Source organism: Vombatus ursinus, unplaced genomic scaffold (genome assembly GCF_900497805.2).
Source record: "Vombatus ursinus unplaced genomic scaffold, bare-nosed wombat genome assembly UNPS02006779.1, whole genome shotgun sequence".
NCBI classification, from domain to species: Eukaryota; Metazoa; Chordata; class Mammalia; order Diprotodontia; family Vombatidae; genus Vombatus; species Vombatus ursinus.
Genome location: NW_020946557.1, coordinates 23470906 through 23490101, shown reverse-complemented (window position 1 = coordinate 23490101; position 19196 = coordinate 23470906). Strand labels below are relative to the sequence as shown.

General features: G+C 37.2%; 1 protein-coding gene across 7 annotated transcripts in view; it reads left to right on the top strand.

Annotated features, from left to right (window-relative positions):
• The window catches only part of EPB41L2 (erythrocyte membrane protein band 4.1 like 2), a 274065-nt gene that overhangs the window by 206823 nt on the left and 48046 nt on the right, over window positions 1-19196 (top strand). For all 7 annotated transcript variants that reach the window (XM_027848549.1, XM_027848548.1, XM_027848547.1 and 4 more), the window contains exons 9-11: window positions 3082-3234; window positions 3744-3841; window positions 12401-12573. In XM_027848549.1, coding sequence (XP_027704350.1) covers window positions 3082-3234; window positions 3744-3841; window positions 12401-12573 — 424 coding nt within the window. The remainder of the gene's footprint in view (window positions 1-3081; window positions 3235-3743; window positions 3842-12400; window positions 12574-19196) is intronic.

Below are 19196 nucleotides of genomic sequence, written 5' to 3'. Positions count from 1 at the left end.
AGGGGAGGGAATAAACATTTCTATAATGCCTAATACATGCCAGGCTCTGTGCTAAGCACTTGAATTGATTTAGGTCTTTTTTTAATGAAAAAACCTATTTGTTAACCCGGGGTATTGAATTGTATTTCTTTGAGTGACTATAACATTTAAAGAGACCAGATCACTTTCTTCTTTCTTCTCCCTTGTTCTATCATCTTTTCCCACTCTAAATCATGCTTCTTTTCTATATCTGTTCCCTTTCTACAAGTCCCCTCTATTTCTTCTTTAAACACTGGCCTCCAAATTAATTTGTTCTGGTTCTCTTTTTGGCAAGTTCCTGTGACTCAGTTCTTGAATTACCCCTGCCAGTTTCTGTCTGCCTTTGCCTTTTCCCCAGCCCTTCCCTTTGCTCTACAATTAGATAAGAGGTCAAAGGATAATCATCAGTATTATGGATGTAAGTGCTTTCCAAAGAGCTTCTGTATATTGTGAGTTAACATCATGGTGGTGTGGAAAAGAGTAATACGTTTGGAATCAGATGACCTGAGTTTGATTCTTTCCTCTACCACTTTTAGTAGCTCTGTGACCTCTCTGGGCCTCAGTTTCTTCACTTGTAAAATTAGGGAGACATCTAAGGTCCCTTCTAATTCTAAATTCACAATCCAATGGAAGAGTCTCTTTTCTTTACTGGAGTTTTTTTTTTTTAATTTTGCATTTTTGAAAAATGAGTGATGTGTCCTTAGGTATGGACAGTGAGGTGTTTGAGCAAGGGGAAATATGAAAGATGGAAACCTCTCCCAGATCCCATGTAAATTTTTGTTCTGGAAGGTGGAACTCATACGTATCTCTTCCTTACCTAATCTAGTCAATGTGGTATGTGAAGAAAACAACTAGAAAAATACTAGGGCTTACTTTGTAGAAACTGGAAAGAACATATATAGGGTGCTTAAAAAGATTTCCTTGAATTAACTTACTATGCATACTTTGGAGGGTTTGGGGCGCCTTTTTACTTTAATGTCATTTTTTTCTAATCCCTTTTATACTAACAATTCCTGCCTACCAAAGTCATTTATTAACTTAGAATAGTAGCATTCATAAAACCACAAGAGGTCAGTAGAAGTAAAGGTTTACCTGAAATCAAATCATCGTTATTAATATATCAAATAACATCATATTGGGCATCTTCAGTATGCTGAACTCATATGGAAATGGTTTAGTACAGTGCTTCACATAAGGATTGCTTTCTCATTTATGATGACATTTATCTCTTCATTCAACAAGCACTAAACACCTTTTATGTGCAGAGTACTACGCTAGACATTGGGGGAAAAATGCAAAGTTCAGGTAAAATACAGTTTCCACTGGTATGGAACTTGTGATCTAGCATACACAAAATTAAATTAAAAGTACTTTAAGAGAGTTGCAGAACAGAGAGCTCCCTGATTTGGAGGCTTGGTGGCATATGTGGCAGCAGGACTCTGTAGGACGCTCAGGGAAGCCTCATAGAAGAAGTAGACCTTTACTTTGGGCTTTAAATATTTGCACAGATAACCTCTTGCTTCTCTGGTCCTAGCAAGTAATTTTTGGCAGCCTGATTTAGAACCAAGTGGCTTTGTACAGAGATTCTTCTGTTTTATCCCTGCTACTAGTATTTCTAGGACTTCTTGAAGATTGTCTTTCAGAAAAGAGTGAAAAACACACCATATGGGTTATATTCCCCCCCCCCAAAACCCCACTATTCAGATGGATGGTTTAGTGCATTTTTAAGTATGCACATGAATTTAGAAGTATAATGGCAGAGAGAACATTTGGCAATCAGTAGTCATGAAACTCCCTACCACTGCATTTATTTTTAAAACAAACATTATAAGACACTTTTTTCGATGCCAGGTTGAAATATGAATTTTAGTTTATTGGATTAAGATTGAGACTAGTGATAGTTTTGGGATTGAATTCATTTTGCATTTATGTTGTAAGAACCAGAACATGTATCATGTCACTAATTGATTTTTAATATGTGATGGCTAGGGGTAATTTAGTTTAGTTTATGTTTTTTTAATGAAATCTAAGTCTCTATTGCTTGATGAAGCATTAATGAATGATGTATTTACAGGACTGTACATCTTGTGTCTCATACAATACTGGAACTGTCAGAGAGCTACATATGCCCTGTTGCTCATTTTTGTCTCAACTTCCTTGGTTCCTTTAAATCTTTTGGGCTTATAGTTATTTCAGATTGCCTTCCTTTTCCAAACAAAAGCCTTAGAGGGAAGCCAATATTAGTGAACTCAAGAATAGTTTTCAATCCTTTAAACTGTGCCAGCCAAAGGAATGTTGTAATGACAAGTGGATGTCAGCATTTTATTACTGGTGACCTGCTTGGAAGGATTTGGGGATTCCATTACACTAGGGGAAATTGTAACTCTCAACTTGCCTTGAAGGAAAGTTTGGAATGAGTGATTGTTTTTGCAGAATGTAATACTGAGATCACCCTATACCTGTCAGCCAAAATGATTCATCGATGGTTTAAAAAAAAAAAAAGACCCTTTAAAAACCCTCTACCAAAATGACTGAATTCAGAGTCCGGACTGCCAAGTGTCCTTTTTGTCACCCTGCCACAGGAGATTGGTATATATTCCAACAAAACACATATTTTAGCTTCTTACCCCTTTCTCTGTGGAAAATCTAGCTCCATTCCCAACTCTTTCTCCCCTGCTCCCATTCTTGCCCTCTTAACCCTTAGAAAGGAGTTCAATAATTCACTCATCACATGTTTCTTAAAAAGTAGTGAGACATGAGATTACATTACAACAGTTCTTTGAAAAATAAAATATGATCCTTGAAAATGGATAGATTCTAGGGTGTTCAATGTTTTCTACAGTCTCAATCTTTTTTTCTGTTCCTGCTATTATTTAAAGGTAAAATCTATAAAAGTCACCATTTCTGTTTTTGGCGTTAAAAGACTAGTTAACCAAATGACCATGTGTCTAAATGAGATAACATATGTAAAGCACTTTGCAAACCTGAAAGCACGTTATTATTTTTGTTATTGCTATTTTTGTTGTTGTTATTAACCAGCATTTAATACTTTGTGTTTGGTAGGATTCAGAAGGCGTGGACATCAAGCTGGGTGTATGTGCTAATGGACTCCTTATTTATAAGGACAGACTCAGAATTAATCGATTTGCCTGGCCTAAAATCCTGAAAATCTCCTACAAGCGCAGTAACTTCTACATTAAAGTCAGGCCAGCAGAGGTGAGCAGTGCGGAGTCAGTTTTCCTTAGTGTCTTTAATCAATTAATTCCTTATTTCTCAGTCTTCATTGCTTTTACAGTAAACAAGTTCTTTATATTTAAATCAACTTTTTCTTACAATAATTTAAACCTAATGAACAGTTGGTCATTTCCCTAAAATAGTTTTTTCCAATGTTAATCCTTTCTGTAAGTCCATTCCTGTAATTAAAAAAGGAATCATTAGGAAAGTAATATTAAAGTTATGTTAAAGGATTGATAACTTCCAGGGGACACCAAAATATAATAAGCTTATTTGAATAGGTTTATATGTCTATGAAGATAGAAAATTCTGTTATTATTATTACAGTGCATGACACATCCATCTGTGTAGTGCTACTATTAATTATATCTGAACCAGCCTTTTCCCTTTCCCAAGAAAGGAGAATTGCTACTGATAGAAACCTAGAAGCCCTGGTACTGGTCAGTGATGAACTTTTAAATGTGCTAATTTGTTTTGTGGATTCATTCCAGCTGGAACAGTTTGAGAGCACCATTGGGTTCAAACTGCCAAACCACCGGGCTGCTAAAAGGTTATGGAAAGTGTGTGTGGAGCATCATACTTTCTACAGGTAATTTTAGGAGTTAACAATTGGTAGAATTACTCTTATCAGGAAAGAATATATGGGTTAGCTTAATCTTTCTTAACTATGGGTGTTTCTAAACTTCTCCCTTCATATTCAGTTGAATATAAGGTAGGTATTACAGTACAAAGTGCATAGAGTGCTGGGCCTGGAGTCAGGAAGATTCATCTTCCTGAGTTCAAATCCAGTCTCAAACATGGCAAACCACTCCAGTATCTTTGCCAGGAAAACCCCAAATAGGGTCACAAAGAGTCAACACGACTGAAACACATGAACAACAATAACAAAATTTTCCAGTATTTTAATTAACATAAGTAAGTTTTTTTAAAGCCCTTAGTATGTTTGAATCATTGGCTTTACCCTATTTTGTTGAATGAATATCCTGAGGCCCAAAATAGTCTTCTTCCTGCCAGTCAGGAAAAAAAAAACAACCCACAAACTGACTATTAAGTAATGAATTTGTTTGATAATGTTGGCATGTGCTGCTACCAACCAGTACCATTTTATTCAAGCCTCAGGATTTTTTGTCAAAAATTTATCTGATTCTTTTAGAGTTATTTCTGAGGCAAGTTTGTTCTGTCTCCATAGATCATATAAAGCCGTAGATATTTTTATCATGACCAGTACAGTGAAGAAGTAGAAATAAATGATAGGCTTCTTATATCTCCCCTTCCTCTACCAAATGCCCCCATGAAACCTATTTTGGGAATTTATTTGTAAACATCAATTTAAGATCTCAAACACTGGAAAAAAATGTTTCATTTAAACATTTTCTTGTAAATTTGATTGGACTTTCTATAACAGAAATTTTAATTTTTGTATTTTTTTAAAAAATCAACAATTTTTTAAAGGAAGCACTTTTTTAAAAAATGGATTTCTTTAGAAAATAATAGCACTTACGGGGCAGCTAGTTGGCACAGTAGAAAAAGCTCCGGCCTTGGAGTCAGGAGGACCTGAGTTCAAATCCAGCCTCAGACACTTGACACTTACTAACTGTGTGACCTTGGGCAAGTCACTTAACCCTGATTACTTCAACCCCACCCCCCACCCCATTAGCACTTTTCACTTAAAGGCAGTTAAAAAACAAGTAGGTTTTTCCATTGCTATCAGATCAGACAGAATACAATGTTACTTTATGTGTACATGGATATATTTTATAGAGGGATACTTTCTGAAAATTTTTAAGTCATATTTTGTTGGAATATGTAAAATTGAAGAAATACGAAATTTTGCATGTTGATACTAAATTGCCCTGTAGTAAGATATTAGCCGGTTTCTTACATAACAGTTTTTAAATAGTAGCACTGTTGCTAATATATGTGACTGTGACTTTATTAATAATAGGATTTTTAAAATCCCTTTTAGTTATTTTTCATAAGAATCTTTAGTAATATTTGCAATGTTCAGTCTTATGCCAATTTAAATATATACTTTAAGAGATGAAATGTATGCAAGTAGATTTCCTTTTTAATGTCTTACTCCTTTTCTCTTGCTCAAGGAATTTTTTTTTAGTCTATATGAGTTTTAGTAATTTTATTTTAACTATTATCTTAGAGTAACTTTCTGGCTGATAGATAGAGTTTAAGACAATGTATAACAAAGAGGGCCTAGGAGTGAAAGATATCTGAAGAAAACAAATGTTTTGTGATTCAAAAAAGATAAATATTATTGAAATATTTTTGGTTCCTGCTCTCTTTGTGTTTTCTAGGAAATACTTCAAGTAGGTTTATATTCATATTTGCTCAGCGTAGCACCTTTTTGTTAAAGAAGCAGCTAGTCTCTTTCTATGTTCTATTCTGACTGCTTTGTTCTTATGTTGATGAAAGGTTTGATTTTGATTCAAAGGTTTCTGGACACAAGAAAACATTTGGTATAGTTGAGACACAGTTCCCCTAGGACTTGCTATGTCATTAGAAAATTTCTAGCCACATGTATCAGTCATATTCTGGAAGTTTGTGCAAGAGAATGCAATATCAATTGAAACAGAAAGCTTCAGAGAGCTTTTTATCCCAGTTTGAAAGACTATAAATTCGATTGTCCAGAAGTTACATCTTTTGTGTTTTCTTTGTACAAGATGATGACTCACAACTTCATGCAAAACCTAAAACTTTGCTCTATAATTTTAGGCCTGATAATGGATCTGTCATGTTTACAAAATGCCTTTAATAAAATGCACCTAGATAGAATCATTGTAATGTGCTTTGAAAAGAAAACCAATTTTCCTGACCACTGTAAAGAACTTGCATAGAAGTTTCATTACAGGTTGTATAGGATTCTCCTTATTCTCACATGGGTCTTTTGATTCAAGTTTTTACCTGATTATGCATTCTGACCTGTGTAGGTTGTATTCTATTGCCTCCCTCCATAATTGAAAGAGTTTCTTTGTGTTCTTTTGTATGATCATTTTTCCTATTTAAACTATTGTATGATTATACTTAATTATGGGAGGATTCCAATATTAAATGGAAGAAATATGACTCAGAATCACCTGCTTCTTTCTTATCTTAACAAAAGAGAAAAGGAGAGAGACAGAGAAAGAAAGAAACAGACAGAGGATATAGTTCTAGTCCTAGATTATGTTGGGAACACCCAAAGAGAAAAACTAAAATAATATTTATAAATGTCTTAGAATTTCCCATGTGGTTAATTTGAAAGCTACTTAACAAGAATTAATTAAGCATATATTTGTGCCAGGCACAAGTATTTGGAGATCTTTGTATCCCACCCTCACTTCTGGAGATAAAAAGGAAGGCAAAAAACAGTACTTACCTCTAGATGCTCACATTCTAATGAAGGAGACAGCATGCCAACATCTGTGTACATGCAAGATACATATAGGGTCACTTGGAGGTAATCTCAGAAGGAGGGCTCTAACAGTTCGGGAGTAAGAATGGAATTGGGAAAGATGTCTTGCAGAAGGTAGGATTTGAGCTGAGTCTTCAAGAAAGCAAGGGAAGCCACAGGGTAAAGGTGAAAACAGAGTAATTCTAGGCATGGGAGGCAGCCAGTGACAAAGCATGGAGTTGAAAGATGGAATTTTGTGTGAGGAACAGCAAGTCCTTGCTGGCCTTTAGAATTTTAGGTCATTGAGGGCAGGGATGGTCTTCTGCCTCTTTTTGTATCCCCAGCACTTATCACAGTGCCTGGCATATAATAGATACTTTATATGTGTTTATTGAATGAATGAATGAACGTGGAGGGGAGTAAGGTATGAGACTGGAAAGGTAGAAGGGGGCCAGGTTGTGAAGGGCTTTAAAAGCAGATTACAGGATTTTTTATTTGGTCCTGGAGGTAATAGGAAGCCACTGGAGATATTTGAATAGGGGAATGATACGGTTGGACCTGTGCTTTAGGAAGAGCTGTTTGTCAGCTGAGTAGATGATGGAACGAAGTGAGGAAGTGAAAAGGGGACAGCAACTAGAATTTATTGCAGTAGGCTGGGCCTGAGGTGATTGAAGCCTGCATGACTAAGAGGAGAGAAAGGGGCATAGAGAAGAAGTGTTAAAGGTAGAAGCTACAGGATTTGGCAACAGATTGAATAATGGAGGGGAAGTTTGAGAGTAAGGAATTGAGGCTGACCTTGAGGTTATGAACCTGAGGGGGTCCCCTTGCTAGGAATAAATAAGTGAGGAAGAAGGGAGGGTTAGGGGAAAAGATAATGAGTTCAATTTTAGACATGTTGAGCTCAAGGTATCTATGGGAGATATCCAGTTCAGGATTTCTAATGCGCAGTTGGGGATGTGAGACGGAAGATCAACAGAGAGGTTAGGCCTGGCTAAATAGACCTGAGAGTCATCTCCATAGAAATGATCATTGAATCCATTGAAACAGATAAAATCACCAAGGCATTGTAGAAGAAAAGCAGAGGGCAAAGGAGAAAGCAATGATTACTGGTCGAGACCTGGATAAAGAGCCTGCAAAGGAGAGGAGAAGGAGGAGAACCAGGAAAAAAGGAAGGAAAAGGAGGAGAACAGGAGACAGCAAGCTAACAAAAACCTAGAGGAGAGAGAATAACTGGGGGATGCTCGACAATGTTGGAGACTTCAGATAGGTCAAGAAGGATGAGGACTGAGGCAGGCCACATGTATAAGACAGTTTCCTCGAGAATTCAGCCACAAAATGAGGGAGAGGGATAAAGGATAGCTAGCAAGGGTGGATCAGCTGATGGTTTTGGGAGCCATGAAGGAAACCTGGGTGTTTGTGGACAGTAGAGAAGGATTAGAGATTAATGAGAAAGTGAGGATGATAGAGGGGTAAACTGCTGGAGAAGATTCGATGGAATGGGATCCCTTGTGCTTGTTGAGGGGTCTGCTTTGGCAAACGGAGAAGAGTGTTCTCTTCATGTCAGCTTGGGTAAAGGAGACAGTAGTGGCAGATAGGATCTGAGTAATATGAGGTGAGGAAGAGGAGAAAAGAGGGAAGTCTTAAAGAGTGACCCGAATTTTTTCAGTGAAATATAAGGCAGGGTTCTCAGCTTAGAGAACGAGGAGAATGGGAGCCATTGGGGTGTGGGAGAGAGATTGAGAAGGTTTAGAAAGGCTGTTGTGCTAGTTGGATAGTGAATCTATCAGGGAGTATAAAAGGAATACCTTGCCACAGTCAGGTAGATTTAAATTATTTAACATAAATTTTTAGTGGACCCAATCATCATGGTTTCATGATTTTCTCCAACTGTATTCAGCAAAGTGGAAGTAAGAGTGGATGGTAGGAGTGTTCTAAGCCTGGGGCTTGGAAAGGCAAGATCTTCAGGAGGATTAAGGGACTGAGGGATTCAAGTGTAGAGGATAGGGTAGAATTAAATTTACCAAGTGGTTGAGATGGAGAAGGGAGGAGAGTGTAGCAAGTGCAGGGCCATGTGGCTTTGGAAAGAACTAAAGTGTGGAGGGGTTGGTGGTCATGGTAAGGAGGAGAAACAGAATTAGGGGTTGAAAAGCAAAGGGAAAGATGAGATGACAAAAGATTATGATCAGATAAAGGAATTTTGGAGTTCCTGAACATAGGAGTGACACATTTCTGTGTGATGGTAAGCTCAAAGGTATGTCCTTTTTTGTGTATAGTTCCCTAGAATGAGATCAGGAGTTAAGATAGAGACTATGAGCTGGACACTAAATTTATTGAGGAAGGAAGGACAATGTCTTGGGGATCCATGTATAATAGCTCCTGGCATCTTGATTGTGTGATAAATATGGATTGAATGAACTTTGCAAGGAGTATTCCAAACTCCTCCAACATAGTCAGTCAGTCAAGGTGTATGAGAGAAAATACAACAGGAGTTGAAAAGGGTGGTCAGGAATGCCCTGTCTTCTGGATTGAGCCAGGGCTTGGCATGTGCCAGGAGATTGAAGCAGTGACAAAATAAAAGGTCTAAAATGACGGGAGTATGCTAACCATTGAAGATTATATTCAGGCAGATTATCAGTTGCTAACTGTATAGCAGTCTAGGTGTAGACCCCTATTTTATTTGATATGAAGAGATAACCTTAATAGATCTATGATCTCATTCATGTGTATACTTCCAATGATGCAGATTGTGGCCCGTCTGTGATTTCTCAGCTCTTGTTTGTACTCTCTTAGGAATTTTCTATCAGGGGCCGCCTTCTTGTTCTCTTGACATTGTATGGATTTTGTTGGTGCATTTAGGCTTAAAAGTTATCATTTGTTCTTAATAACCTTGCCATAAATCTCCAGGAAAGATATACAAAAGAGAAAAAAGCAGGACCCTTTCTTCCCCCAAGGAACTAATTATCGGTGTGGGAGAAAAATCCAAAAAATTACTTTTCCTCAGTTTTTCCCCCTTGAAACATGAGTTCTTCAAGAGGAAGTTACAAATTCAGTCTTTAAAATACACAAATATACATATTTTCATATATATATATATATTTTTTGCATTAAGATTTCAGTAAATTTAATGTAACTAATATGTCTAGTTCATTTTTTGGTCCCAATGAACATTTTTAGAGATTTCTTTTTAGATCATGAATGTATGCTGTTCCTTTGAGGTGTGTTTTTATAGATAATTGTTCCTCTTATTAAAATTAAACACACTCATACATTACAGTTTAATTGTTGATAAACCACTTTTCCTTAAAATAACCCTATAATGTAGTATAAATATTATTACCAAAAATGCTTCATGAGTGAAGATAAGCGTGGCCTGCTTTATGTTGCCTGAGTCTATTAGAAGTTAGTTAATATAAATTTTTGTATACCGTTATGAAGAAACAACCGACCTTATATAGTATAATAATAGTCATTCAAATTAAGAAACTGTCAGATAGTCTGCTACTTTCCCCTGGGACAACTTCCATAGCATTAGTCTTTTGATTACCTCAGATCTCCAACCATGGAGTCCATTGTCACAGGCATAATCCAATTTCGCGTACTCATCCATACCACTTCTTTTCCTTGAGTATGAGTAAACAAGATAACATGTTCTGTGCTTTGTATACCTTAAAATGCTGTATAAAAGATAGCATTATTGTTATTATTAGAAAATTAGAGGTTATTAGAAAATCAGAGGCCTGATACAGAAGCAGTCACTCAAAACTAGGTTAGGAAATCTGGGGCCAAACATTCAAAAATGTAATTCAGTTTGATAACTGTCTTGATTTTGATGTTTTTCTATTCTAGAGACTTTTTGGCATTGCATAGGATTAGAACACTGAGTGTGTGGGAGGCTGCCAGAGGTTGCTTGGCACATTGGCATGCTCAATCTCTTACTGCCTTGGAGGCACTTTCTCATCATGGATGAAAAGGCACTGAAAGATTGCTAAAATTAAAGCAGAAATGGGGCTAGAATTCTAGTAGAGCTGTGTAGGATTGTACCATATAGACTACTTCTGAGAGGTTAGGGTGGCCTTGGGCAAATCATTTTGTTTTTCTGAGCATCAGTTTTGTCATCTGCAAAATGGAAATGGAAACACCTGCACATAGATTGTTGTAAAGATCAAATGAGATAATGTAAGCATATTATTTTATAACTGTAAAGTGCTACCAACATGTTAATTATCGTAGACAGATGAAGGAAAATGACTTGCTGCGTTCCTCACATCCTGTAAAATGGTTGGCTGAAACCCGTTAGTTAATTGGGAAATTCAAAAACTGCTTTTAGGCAAATTTTGGATTTCATAGTTAATCCCTTTGGCTTGTTCTTGATCAGACTGTAGTGGCTGGTATTTAATAGTGCGTTCATGTTTGAGAAGTATACCCCAAGGTCACACTGCTAGTGTCAGAGGTGGGATTTGAACCCATATCTTCCTAAGTCTAGGTTCTTCACTCTGCCCACTATACCATGTCATCATAATGAAGGATATTGAATTTCAATTCATATTCTAGCATTCCTGGTATAGATTGTCTGGGTTACACAGTTCTCATCTACTAGTAACCTAGAAGTTTTGTGATTTTTTTTTTCCCATTTAAAATTGCATCAGTTTACAACAGTGTTTCATATTCTGCAGTATTGACTTTATCATTCATTTCATGAACCCAGGGCTTAAGTGATGAATCATTCTGGCAAGCAGACATGTTAGTCATCTGTGCTGGTCTACTTTCATTCTGTTCGGTTCTTTTTTTTTTTTTTTTCCATGGGAAAGAATTATTCAGTGGAGTAGATCCAATAAATTGGCTGGTCTTTTTGTAGTAGAAATAGCTCTAAACTTCATGAATAAAAACTAAAAACAAATTGCTTGGCAATTTTATAGCTAAGACCAAAGATTCAATCATTAGGATTATCTGTAGGATATAGAATCATAAACATAAGGCCACTGTGACTATGTCCTTGACTACAGCCTTAGATATTTATCACAGTTCAAAGGCACAGGAAAGAATATTGATTTTTATTCATTTTGTTAGAAGCAGATAGATGGCATAGCAGATAGTGCTGGTCCTGGAATCAAGAAGATGGGTTGAAGTGTGGCCTCAGACACTATCTTATGTGACCCTGGGCAAAGACCAGTGTAGTCTGCCTTAATTTCCTCACCTGTAAAATGATGGTAACACTTAGTTCGCAAGGTTGTTGGGATCAAATGAGATAATATTTGTGAAATGCTTAGCTTAATACCTGGCACATAGTAGACTTTTAATAGAGGGGTTTTTTAATCTTCCTTATTGTTTTGTTTATATGTGAGGGAAATAATATGGGAGAACTGGGAATGTTTGGTTTTTATTTACAAGCCTACATTAGAGCACGTGATATTATTTGTGAGTAATTGTCTTTTCTAGGGATGGGAGACCTGTGGCCTTGAGGCCACGTGTGACCTTTTAGGTCCTCAAGAGCAGCCTTTTGACTGAGTCCACATTTTACAGAACAAATCCTTTTATTAAGAGGATTTGTTCTGTGAAGTTTGGATTCAGTCGAAGGGGCCATATGTGGCCTCAAGGCTGCAGGTTCCCCACCCCTAGGACTCTCTTCCATTTTCAAAATTGAGTAACCATATTCTATTTGAAAAGTTAGATACTTAGTAGAGGATTAAGCCTTTAAAAATTACAAAGTTTTCTTCTGAACCGTAGCTGTGAATTCTAATTTTGTTTTACTTTTGTCCCATATAGGCTTGTGTCACCAGAACAGCCACCGAAGGCTAAGTTCCTCACTTTGGGGTCTAAGTTCCGATATAGTGGCCGTACTCAAGCACAGACCCGACAGGCAAGCACCCTCATAGACAGACCAGCTCCATATTTTGAGCGTACCTCCAGCAAACGGGTCTCAAGAAGTCTTGATGGAGGTAAGAAAATAAGTAATTATAGAGAAGGAATTCCTTTCCTTTTTTCTCTCATGACCCCTTTGGCAATATGTGCCCTATTCCCGAAAAAATGTTTTAAAATGAATAAAATGAGATACATAAGATTACCAACAAAACCAATTATACTGAAATATAGTTATCAGTTTTTTTAAGTTCACAGATCCTAGGTTAGGAACTCTTCCGACAAGTGTGTTAAGCTCTATTATTCAGATAACATGGTTGGTTTTATCAGGTACATCATTTGTAGGTGGCCAAGTTTTAAGGAATTAGAAAACTGAAATACATTAATGGTTCAGATGTTCACATATAATTCAGTATTTCTTATATTTTGATGATATTTCATGATCTTTTCTTCCTTGGGGGAATTATTGCTAATGATCACTAAATCTCTTTGTGATACAAATGTGTAGAAATGACTGCTAGTAACTATTTCCAGTTGACAGGAGCCTCTGTAACCTAGAACTTACTGTAGCTATTTTGGCTGCAAAACATTTTTGCTTCTAGGAGACTTCAATAAATATGTAAATAGTGTTAAAATTTTAATTCCAGGCTTCCATGTATATGCCATTTTTCTGATAATATAATTTAAAAGGAACTGATATGTTCATAGCATGTACAGCATATGCAGCATGTAAAATTAAAAACAGAATTGTACTATATATAGCTTATTCAATATTTTTGTTAACATGGAGTAAAATTGCATAAAATGTTGATGGATCAAAAAAATACATAGATAACAATATAATTATTCTCCTTATATTTCTAGTAAAAAAAATGCATATACTTTAATGTGCAGTTTTAGTTCTTTCTCCTCTTTTAAGATCCATAATCAAATCAAGACTGCCATTGCTGTTGGATAGACCCCATCATTCTGTTCCCCTATGGCTCTGCTCACCATTCCTGTGGTGACTTTGCAAACCAAAATATTCTTCCCCTCACACCTCAGGTGTGATATCTCCTTGTATTAGAAACGGAGCTTCTCAAAGGCAAGGCTAACTCTATTTTTCTTGTTTTTATCCCTGTCACTGAGTGCCTGGCACATAGCAAACACTTAATGTTTTTTGTTCATTCATTCATCCTTGTGACTTCCCTTACCTCCTTTCCCTTTCTCTTTTTTCCTTCACTTTCTTTTCTCTTTTTTTTTTTGTTTCTCTTTTTTCTTCTCTTTTCCCTTTGGTCTCTCATGTGGAAATAGGTTAGTATTGTCTCTCCCTACTTACGCATGAGTAAGATATGATCAATGCAGATAGTTTATTACCCAAAGAAATACAACTTCTAAATATAGTTTCCAATCCATGAGAGAGACAGTAGGAGGATTTTAAATTGCTAGTCTCATTTTTAAAAAATGTTGTTGGTTGCTGGTTCTCTCTGGAAGCCAACTGGATTACTAGAAACTATATCACTATAAATTTATTGTTTTGTGAAAGCACCTTTTTGATAACCTTTGCAAAATATAAATCCAGTCATTCAGATTATTCACATTTCTCTAATGCTTTGATTTTTCCCACAACACCCTGGTGAGACAGTGCAAGTATTATTATTCCCTTATAAACTGAAACTCTGAGAGTTTAAGTAATTAATTTGCCTAAGGTCACACAGTAAGTAAATGTCTGAAATGGAATTTGAACTTAACTCTCTTGAATCCAATACTCTTAAAAAGCTTTCTCAACATGAAGGGACTGTTCTACCACTTTTTATTGGCTCAGTATGTAAAACAGATGATACATAAGGAGATTTGTTAGGTACTCAGTTATCCCAATATATTAGCAAGCATTTTTAAGCACCTACTATGTGCCAGACACTTGGCTAAATAATAGGGGACACAAAGTCAAATGAAATAGTCCCAGCCCATCAATTATTTTCAGTAATGCACTGTTCCTAAATTCTCTGGCACAGAGATTATTGGAGAATCTGCCACATTTTTTTCTTATGAAACCAAAAACTGCAAAAAGATGGTCTAGAATAAATGATTGCATTCACAAATAGATTTTTCAGCATGTTTTTGCATCTATCACTAGAGAAGTTGTTAAACCATCCTCTAGTTTATCAGTTGAGACATTCAAGTATCAAAAGTTACCATATTGCATATGTTTGCCCTTTGCTACGCCGAAGGCCTATAACATAGGAAATTGTTATTCTTTAGTGTTCTGACTTAAAATGCTATTTACCCTGGAATCTTGTCTTTCTTCAAGTCTCATTTTCAACTCTCTCCCATTGCCACCAACCAGCTAATCTTGTAATAATAGTTTATCTCTTACTAAGTACTTCCACCTGCCATATCTTAATTGATCTCCATGTGAACTTTTAAGATAATCTGGGCACATTACAGTACTCATTTCTGTTTGATAGAGGAAAAAAACTGAAACTGAGTAAATTAATTAACATGTTCAAGGTCCTTAAGTGGTGGAGCTTGAATTAGAATTTTACATATTCTGCCTCTTCACTCAGTGGTCTTTTTATACTGTCATGATGGGCAATATATCAGGTTAGTCTTCTTGAAACATATGAGGCCTCTCAGCAACTCATAGGGAAGCCCACCATCTTGTGTGTCCAGTAAGCACAGAGGGCCACAGTAGATGTGTATCTGAAAACAATGAGTTTGCAGATAGAAGCACCAAACATTACACAGTGGTTCATTCTTTTTTGCTCTTTGTCTTGGATGCTATAAGTCATAAGATAGTGTGTGTTCTCAAAAAGGCCATTGTGGAAAATAAAATAGAAGGCTTTTCATGTGGTTGTATGACTGGACATACAGTAAGCAAACTTTCTTTTCCTTCTCCAAAACAAATTTGAACTGTAGGGCTATCTTATACCTAGCACTCCCCACCACCACCTTTATCAGTATGTGCTCTAATTGACATGGCATTTGGCTTTTTGTTTTTCTTTATTTTGGAAGCGTCTTTGATTCTGTCTCCATGGAGCATTCTGATTTTCGCTCCACATTATTTGGAGTAACATTTTCCTGTTCCTTGTCCCAGTTGTGGAATGCTATCATTTCTTAAGGACTTTTTTCTGATTTCTTGTCCCAATGTGAAGGGGTTTTCTTCCTCCCTGAGGACTGGTACCTGCCAATGCCTAGCCTGAAGCAATACAACCTTAGCTCCTAGGTCAGTAGGGAAGAGGAAGTCTCTCATCTTGCACTAAGTTCTGAAATGGCAGCATCCCTCTCTACTGCTACCACTAGCCCAGCAGAGGGGAAACCAGAGTCTTTCTACTAGATGACTTTATCAGACTCATTTGCCACTAGGCCAGCTTGACTTAACATGAACTCTATTCCTAGAGCATTTTTAATCAAAGTTCTACTGTTTCTTTGTACTCAAGGAAACTTTGAGGAAGGTGTTGTGTTCTGCCATTTAACTTCAAATATTAAATGATGACAAATATTTGTAATAAAGTTGTAAAATATTGTGCCAGGAAGGGGAAGAACTTGATCTTAAGTGAGCTGAGGCCAAAGAAAATTTGGCTCACTCCCTGGGGGTTTCCAAATGCTCTTGTAAACCAAGTGAACAACTTCTTAGAATCTAGCAAATTAGAACCTGGAACCTTGTAAATGAAGAAGGAAAACAGAATTAAAAATATAAACTTTCCTTTTTTAAATGAGGACACAAAGAAGATTTGAAATATTTCCTGTTAGATAAATAACATTCATAACATATTGCATTGTCCATTCCCCAACTCATTTTATACAGGTTAGATCAAATTAAAATTGAGTATTCAAGGGTATCCTCAAAGGAAAAATTGAAACTCAAGCTATGAGCCTAAGTTGAGAGTTAGAGATGGAGTTTCCCACCTCCTCATCCCCATCTTTGCCATAGTGATGATTTGAGTAGGGGGATGAGATGTGGATATGGAATGACATCAAGTCTCTCATTAATCCTGTCTCTCTCCTGTTCCCTTCCCCCCCAGTAGTCACCTACTTTGTGATCTGGCAGCTCAGTTGTAAGGCTGAGGGCCCAGAAAACATGGAACCTAGGATCTTGATTTGCTTAAAGAATACCATTAGTTGCAGGGAAAAGGTGCCAACTTGCACTGGCAGAAGGGTTTCATTGTCTGGGAGTTCCCTGTACCATTGAAGTCACGGGTAGAGTCCCTATCAGATAGGATCTGTCCCCATCTCTGTGAATATCATTTTAGGATCAGTTGGAGTGTTAAGTTCTGCCTATCACAATGAACTATATAACACTGGGCAAATGATTTAACTTTTTAAGCTTCAGTTTCCTTATCTGTAGAATGAGGTGGTTAACCAGGGGTGCAGCCTTGAGGCCACATGTGGCCTTCTAGGTCCTCAAGTGCAGCCCTTTGACTGAATCCAAACTTCACAGAACAAATTCCCTTAATAAAAGGATTTGTTCTGTAAAACTTGGGCTCAGTCAAAAGGCTGCACTTGAGGACCTAGAAGGCCTCATGTGACCTTGAGGCTGCAGATTCCCCACCCCTGGGTTAGACATAGATGGCCTGTAAGGTCCCTTATAATTCTAAATCTACGATCCTATGAGAAAAGAAAATTTAGTAGGAACAGAATAGGGCAATGGTAAAATTAGCAAGTGTCCATGTGACAGCAAACAGCCTGGGGTTCATGCCATATAATGATCACTTAAGGAACTAGAGGTGCTTATCCTGGAGATAGAGGTCACTTAAGGGAGACATGATAGCTGTTTTCAAGTGTTTGAAGGGCTGTTATCTGGTAGACTTCTTCTCCTTGGCTCCAAAGGGCAGAGTGAGAAAAAAGAGAGGCCGTAAAGAGAAAAGAGAGAAAAAAATAATATATAACCAGTTCAAAGGAAAAAAAAATCAACCAAAAAAAAGTCATCCAACACAGTGCCAGTATGGAAAAAGAACACAGTAAATGCATGAACTGGTAGTTGCATCAAGTCCATGAACTACTTTAACACGTCTTTCTAGTATGAATCACGTCGTCTTTGATAGCTCAGTGTCTGTACAGATGCTACGAACTTGAAGGATGATCTCAATTGGAAGTAATGGATTGAAGCTGCACAGGGGCAGATTCAGATTTGATTTGAATGACAGTTTTCTAACAATTAAAGCTGCCCTAAAGGGGAACAGAATCCCTCTGGAGGTAACAGTGGGATCCCTTCCTTCCCCCCTCCCCCACTGTTTCTTCATTCATTTCAGTCATGTCTAACTCCCCGTGATTCCATTTGGGATTTTCCTGGCAGAGATGGCTGGAGTGGTTTGCCATTTCCTTCTTCATCTCATTTTACAGATGAGGAAACAGAGGCAGGGTTAAGTGACTTGCCCAGGGTCCCATAGGTAGTGGCTGAGGCCAGATTTGAATTCAGGAAGATGAGTCTTCCTCACCCCAGGCCCAGCACTGTATCCACTGTACCACCTAGCTGCTCTGCTACAGGGGAAAGCAAATCAACTTAGGTTCTGGAGAGGGTTCTTATTAAGGTATTTGTTGGACTATATGACTTCTGTGGTCCCCTCCAACCCAGATTCTGTAAACCCCTTCTGTTCGCTAATTGACCCCTTATTGTGGGAAAGATAACAGAGGAAAAAAAATTAAAATATCCACATAGAAATTGCTACAATTAAATTAATCATAGCCAATTCATAAGTATTTATTGAGTTTTGATATTGAATTTTTAAAGGCTAAGATGAGAATGTCTTGTTCTGGGGTTACTGCTAATTTTCTGAATCATCTTTTGCTGTGTGAAGGGCAAATCCTTAAGGATGTGACCCACAGAAACAAAGTGTTTGAGTAATGAAATGAACATAGACCAGCTTTGGTATTAATAGTTTTGGTTTGTCAGGTGAGTTCCAGAACATTTTTTTTAAATGGGTATTAATGTTTTGAGAGTCTCTGCCCCAGTTCTGTTTAAAGCATTACCTACAAATTATGTTCTGATCTTTTCCCCTTGTCTTACATACTCAGGTAGTCTTAGAGCTCCTCCTATTGGCTAGTGCTATAATAAAACAAATTAGGCCTACAAGATCTTTTTGAATGACTGATGATGTTAAGTATAGTATATTTTAAGCTTAACATATGTTTTAGTGCTTTGTCTACAGTAAAATATGTGTGTTTTGGCTGCGTGGGACTGGGTGGAGTAGAAGTTGAGTGATTGATTAAATAGGAATTAAGCATTTAAATATTTATCAGGTACATACAATGACATAAGTGAAATAATTCCTGACTTGTAGAAGTTTGCTTTTTATTGAGGCTGGAGGGCAGGGGCAACATGTACGTGTTAGGAATATTATATATATATATATAAAATATTACTCCTCCTGTCGGAGGTGACTCTTGACCCACGCCTAGAAGGAAGTAGGAATTCTGTGAGGTGAGGAAGGGAGAGCATTCCAGGTTATAGGAACAGATTGTGCCATGACATGAAGGTGGAAGCTGGAATGTTGTATATGGTGGGAACAGTGAGCAGGCCAGTTTGGCTGGAATGTAGAGTGTGTGAAGAAGAAAAATTCGGTGAGAGCCGTGTCCTGAGGGACTTTTAATGCCTCGCGTGAGAGTTTGTATTTCATTCTTGAGGTAGCTGAGAGCTGCAGGACCTTTCTGAGCAAACAAATGACATGTTTCTACCTGTGCTTTGGAAATACCACCTTAAGAGCTTTGTGCAGGATGGGTTGGA